The sequence below is a fragment of the Pediculus humanus genome, genomic scaffold (genome assembly GCF_000006295.1).
Source record: "Pediculus humanus corporis 1103172108206 genomic scaffold, whole genome shotgun sequence".
NCBI lineage: Eukaryota > Metazoa > Arthropoda > Insecta > Psocodea > Pediculidae > Pediculus > Pediculus humanus.
Window position 1 is genome coordinate 83,207 of NW_002987776.1, and position 5,674 is coordinate 88,880.

The 5,674-nt window shown below is 24.1% G+C and overlaps 3 protein-coding genes across 3 annotated transcripts in view; 1 reads left to right on the forward strand and 2 right to left on the reverse strand.

The window, feature by feature from the left end:
• Positions 1 to 830, reverse strand: part of Phum_PHUM436440 (uncharacterized protein) — a gene marked incomplete at both ends in the record, with an annotated part of 2,604 nt that extends 1,774 nt beyond the window's left edge. Inside the window, 3 exons of the mRNA XM_002429458.1 lie at positions 36 to 83; positions 177 to 312; positions 808 to 830. Of these exons, the coding sequence (XP_002429503.1) occupies positions 36 to 83; positions 177 to 312; positions 808 to 830 (207 nt within the window). The remainder of the gene's footprint in view (positions 1 to 35; positions 84 to 176; positions 313 to 807) is intronic.
• Positions 831 to 920: 90 nt separating this feature from the next.
• On the forward strand, positions 921 to 2,127 carry Phum_PHUM436550 (uncharacterized protein; the record flags this gene model as incomplete). Its single annotated transcript, XM_002429459.1, has 4 exons — positions 921 to 1,045; positions 1,115 to 1,337; positions 1,416 to 1,814; positions 1,942 to 2,127. 4 exons carry the CDS (start codon positions 921 to 923, stop codon positions 2,125 to 2,127), a joined length of 933 nt encoding a protein of 310 aa, XP_002429504.1.
• Positions 2,128 to 3,073: 946 nt separating this feature from the next.
• On the reverse strand, positions 3,074 to 4,864 carry Phum_PHUM436560 (uncharacterized protein; the record flags this gene model as incomplete). Its single annotated transcript, XM_002429460.1, has 6 exons — positions 3,074 to 3,176; positions 3,260 to 3,522; positions 3,607 to 3,847; positions 3,952 to 4,082; positions 4,195 to 4,380; positions 4,505 to 4,864. The coding sequence occupies 6 exons, from the start codon at positions 4,862 to 4,864 to the stop codon at positions 3,074 to 3,076; spliced, it is 1,284 nt and encodes a 427-aa protein (XP_002429505.1).
• Between the last annotated feature and the right edge of the window lie 810 nt (positions 4,865 to 5,674).

Consider the following 5,674-nt stretch of genomic DNA (forward strand, 5'->3'; position numbering starts at 1 on the left):
TAATTTAATGGCTTAGCAAAAGAATTCTGTTGTACAGTTTCAAGATAAGAGCTAAGTAGTTTTAAAGAATTTTCATTTATCGCCTAAAACAAAAAGTATAATTGTATTCAATAAAAAATAAATGAAACTTTTAATCTAGTACTATTAAAATGAATAAAATTTAATAAATAATATACTCTTTCTTCGGGAAATTGTCCAAAAAGATCCGGATGAACAAAGAAATAAAAAGGCCTAAGTGCAGTTGATACTTCAGTTGAACTTAAACTCCTACACAATGGATTTAATAATGGCAAAGAACTACAACCATCAAACCTTAAATAAAATAAAATAAAATGAAATGCATAAAAATACATAAAAATTAAAATAAAATAAAATTTTTATAAAATGAAAAGTCAATTTGTCAGTGTACATAAAGTAGATACGAAAATGTTAAAAATTAATTTTTTTTTTTAACCAAAGGAACTATACATTTATAATTTGCACTAAATTTTTATAATAATTAAACAAACCATTTTTTAAAATAGAGCTTTTCAAGACAAATCATGATAATCCAAAAGGGTAAAAATTACTTCAAAAAAAAAGATCAAAATACTTCTTTATAAAAAAAAAAAAAAAAAAACTACTTTACATTGTAAACAGAGTTTCAAAAAAAAAAATTTTTTTTTCTGCAATCAATTTTACCAACTTTAGATTTTAGTGTTTACGTTTATTTTGTTATGAATTTAAACTAAAAAATTTATAAATTGGGTTTCCCTTAAAGTTTTTTTTTTTTTTGATTTAAATGATCACGTATTTTTTAAGATAAACTTCATAATTTGATGTACTTTCATTTGTACGTGTGTACGGCTTTGAAAAACTTATTGGCAACCCTGTACAGTAATTTTTACAGATTTTGGATTAGATGATAACTGTCACGTAGCATGATTTCTTCCAAAATTCCCTCCAAGTGGAGGGATCCCCCAAAAATTATCAAAATGCTTAAAAGGGCAAAAAATACTTCTTCGAATATATCATCGTCTTTAAATTATTGCATCGATTTGGTTAGGTGTGAATTTCGATAATGTTGTTATCAATTGCCGGTCTCATAGAAATTACCAATGTTTTTACTTTGCAGAAAATTAGATCATGATAATTATTTGTGTTCACTACTTCTTCCTGAAAATTTGAGGGCCACTGCTTTTGCAATCAGGGCTTTTAATATTGAGTTGTCAAAAATTCAAGAACAAACTAGTCAACAGTACACTGGAGCTATGAGAGTTAAATTTTGGGAAGAGAGTTTGAATCAAGTTTATAGTGACTCTCCTCCCAAGCATCCTGTTTTACAAGAAATATATTTAGTCAGTTGATTTTTTTTAAATTAAAAAAAAAACTCATATTATTTTTTAATAAATTTTTTTATTTTCAAAATTTTTTAGGCAACAAAGAGGCATAAATTATCAAAATTTCATTTTAAAAAACTTTTGACAACTAGGCTCAATCAATTGAATGTGTCGACTTTTAATGACATGGCTGACATGGAATCATATGCAGATAAAACTTGTAGTCCTGTGTTAATGTTACTTTTAGAAGCAATTAATGTTAAAAATTTAGATTGTGATCACATAGCAAGCCATATTGGTAAAGCTCAAGGTTTATCAAATTTAATTAGATCTTTGCCATATAATTTTAAAGAAAAAATAGTTTTATTACCAAGGACAGAATTGTTAAAATATAGTGTTAGTGAAGAAAGTTTAATGAGGAATACAGTAAATCCTGAATCCTTATCACAAATAATATTTGAAGTCGCAACTAAAGCCAATAATCATTTAAATTTGGTAAGTAATAATTTGATTAACACCAACAATATCAATCTCTCTAATTTCTTTTCGTTAAAAACAATATTATCAATAAATTAATTAATTTCTTCTTTTCTTTTTCAAATGTTTTTGAAACTATTTTTAGGCTTCATCACTTAGGGAAAAAATTCCAGTGAATTGTCATTCATTATTTTTACCAGCAGTTCCTGTTCGAATATTTTTAAACAAATTAGAAAAAGCAAATTTTTACATATATGACCCTAACTTGTATAAAAAAAATGGTCTTCTTCCATTTTTTTTATTTTGGAATAAAATAAGAAAGTCTTTTTAATTATTAGTAAATATTATTTAGAGTAGTTTGATTTTATTTTTAAAATAAAACATTGGATATTGAATAGTTTTACAATAAAATATATATATATATAATTTAAAATATTTTTTTTTATTTCTTTAAAATTTATCGACATTTATTATTAGTAAAAAAAAACTTTAAAATAGCTGAGTACAGATAAAATTATCCAGAAATAAACAAAAATTAATTTTCCATTTTAATATTTAAATTGGTTTTGACATACTAAAAGTTTATTCGTTTCGAAATGTAATATAAAATAACTGATCATGGTCTAATCGCATTAAAATGTATTTCTTTAATTTGTAAACAAAGAAAGTAAGTATAATATTTAGTTAAAATGGGGTTTAAATAATTAAACAGTTTTTTTTTTTAAAATTGTTATAGTTTATTAAATTAATTATATTTTTAGATAATAAAAAAAAATTATAAACAACGCTAATAAATAAATAATAATTAATTTTTTTTTTTTTTTTTTTCAAACACCTCACAAATAAATAAAAATTCCTTTGAAGGGTAATTATTATTATAATAAATATTTAAGTTATAAAAATATTTAAAGGCACTAAGATAAATATATATATATATATATATATATATATATGAGTTGTAATTTTTATTTTTTTAACGATTACATAAGTGGATTAGAAAATTTAACACGATTATAAGTTAAACTGTAAGATTAGTTACATATAAAAATTTCTCCTACTGTTTTCAATATATAAATTAAAGTAATTTCAGACTTATTAATTGCAATTAGTTTATCTAATTAAACATAAAACAAAAAAAACTAACAATCATTTAAAAAAAGTAACAATCATTAAATAAATTTAAATGCATTTAAATGCTTTCGACTTACTTTTAAAAATTAACTTTTTTTTTTTTTGTGCATTAGAAAAATATGATGAAACATCAACATTAATTTAAATTAATTATTTTGAGGCACAATTTCAAATTTCACTCCTAATTCGTTCAACATTTTTATCATATTGGTGTTGGCAAAAGCAGCACCAGGTGGATAAACGCCACCCCTAAAAAAAAAAAAAATCGATAAAAATAAGTACAAGGTTAAAATTTTAATTTACAATTTACAAAAAGAAAATTTTTTTATTACTTTTCAGGCATCTTGTCATTTTCTTTTAAGACGGTTAATGCACTAACAAGAAGTAATATACAAGTTGCTCCATAACCTGGATTATTTCCAGAAACTTTAGCTATTAGAGTTTTATTTGGTTGAATTCCTTCTGCATCCAGTGGATTATTTAATTTTTCTTTCCATCCTTTACCGAGAAAAGTGAAAGTAAAAAATGTATTTTCAGCTTCATTTTCTGGTGGACCTTCATGACTTGCAAATCCAAATGAAAAAAATTTTGGGTACTGTAAATAAAAATTAATTAATCATTCAAATTTAAATATCAGTAGTTTCACTTTGATTTTGTTAAAAGTTAATAATTTACTCACTGCAAGTAATAGCTTTCTTCCCAAATTAAATTTAGTCATTAAAGCAAAAACTGCAGCTGCACAAGTAACTAACAAAGCTCCTATTAGACTTGGAAAAGCAATATATGTTCCAACCTGGATTGGACGCTGATTGTCATGCTCATAAAAGTAATACTGAGACCTTCTAATGACAGCTTTATCAGCTCCAGGAAAAGGAAGGCACCATTTATCTTTTAGGGCATCAACTTTGGTTAAAGGCAATCTGTTTAGCAAAATAATGTAAATAATTAAAACAAATACAAATGTATACAATTTCCATAAAAGAAAAAAAACAGGTTTAATCATTTTGAACATATTACAACTCACCTTCTTTCTAATTTAGGCTTTAATGCGGGTAAAGGCTTTGTAAATAATTTTTGTCTCAAAGGTTTAAGCTCTGATTTGCATCCGACTCCATAAACAGCAGATTCCCATGTACCAAAATGAACTGTACTTCCCTGAAAATAAAAATGCAATATCAATACAAGTTCTGCAAGCTCTTTGAATGATGGTTTAATATTAATAATCAATATTTTTCTTTAAAAAAAATACTTATTGATGAATGCTTACCGTTTTTTGACCGGAAACCCAAGAATCCAAAAATATATCGACTGAATTTAATTGTCCTCCAAATTCATTTTTGAGAAACACAACACCCATATCTGCTGGAATACTATCAAATCCACAAGCACTCACAACATAAACTTCATTTTCCTTTGCATCCTCATGATACTTAAGTTGCATTTTTTCCATAAACTAAAAAAAGTAGTGAATGTGAAAAAAAAAAAAAATACAGACTTCAAATAAATATTTTGCTGTAATGATTACTCAATTAAAGTAGTCAAAAAAAAAAAAATTAATGACAAAATAATAGACAAACCTGTGGTTCACCACTAACATCAACATGATGAGTTTTATTTTCAATGCAAGCTTTTATAACTGCTTCTCCATAAAATCTATAAGGTCCACAACAGTTAACAATAATTTTGGCTTGCTTAGCCATTGCATTTAAAGAATCAGAATCGTTAAGATCAGCAATTATCTGAGTAACTTTTGAAATATCATAATCTTCATCTTTTGACATTTCAATTAAAGTTTTTGATAATTTTTCTTTATTTCTACCGGCTACGCCCCATGTAAAATGTAAATTTTTCATTTTCGCGATTTTTATTAAATTTTTAATTGTATATTTACCGGTAAAGCCCGTGGCTCCGAATATTACCAAATCAATACGACCCATCGTGTGTAACACTAAACGAGGTGAAATAAAATTTCAAACGGGTTTTTTTAAAATATAACTTTTTTACCGAATGTTGATATATTACGACCAAATCAGTCAAAACTTGTTGAATCACTGTATTTAATTAATGCATACAGGAACTCACCATAAAATTTTTATATAAATTTAAAACTATATTTTTTAATTTATCGTAATTTATTACTTCATAAAATAAATTTAATTAAACGAAATTAACTTTTTTAAACAAATATATTTTTTTCCTTAAACGAAAAAACCGTTAATATTTTTTTGAATACAATTTTAAAAATTTTTAAATAGTTTTTAATTTGACTAACGTATTACAAAACGTTATGATTGGTAGAAATTATTGTAATGGAAGAAGAAGAAGAAGAAAAAAAAACGGTAAGAAATTAAATAATTACTGTATACTTTTTTTAAAAATCATTTTTTATTTTATTAAAATTAGTTTTTATTATAAGGAAAATAATTTAAATTCAAAATCACGCGTACAAGTTTGAAATGAATTTTTTGTAAATAAAAAAAAAACACGCACACAAAATTGAAAAAAAAAATTATTATTTTTCAAAATTATTTCAACGGTTTGTAAGTATAATACACTGTCATAAACAAAAGAATAATTTTTATTTTGAAACATTTTTAACTTGTCGAAAGAAGGCAATGAATTGACATCAAACACCAGAGCTTTTTTTTTTTTAGAAAAATTTTTTCTAAAAAAAAAAAAAATCGTTTATTTAATAAATAATAATAACTTGGCATTAGACAACAATGTTTTTCAAAATTTTATAAAAT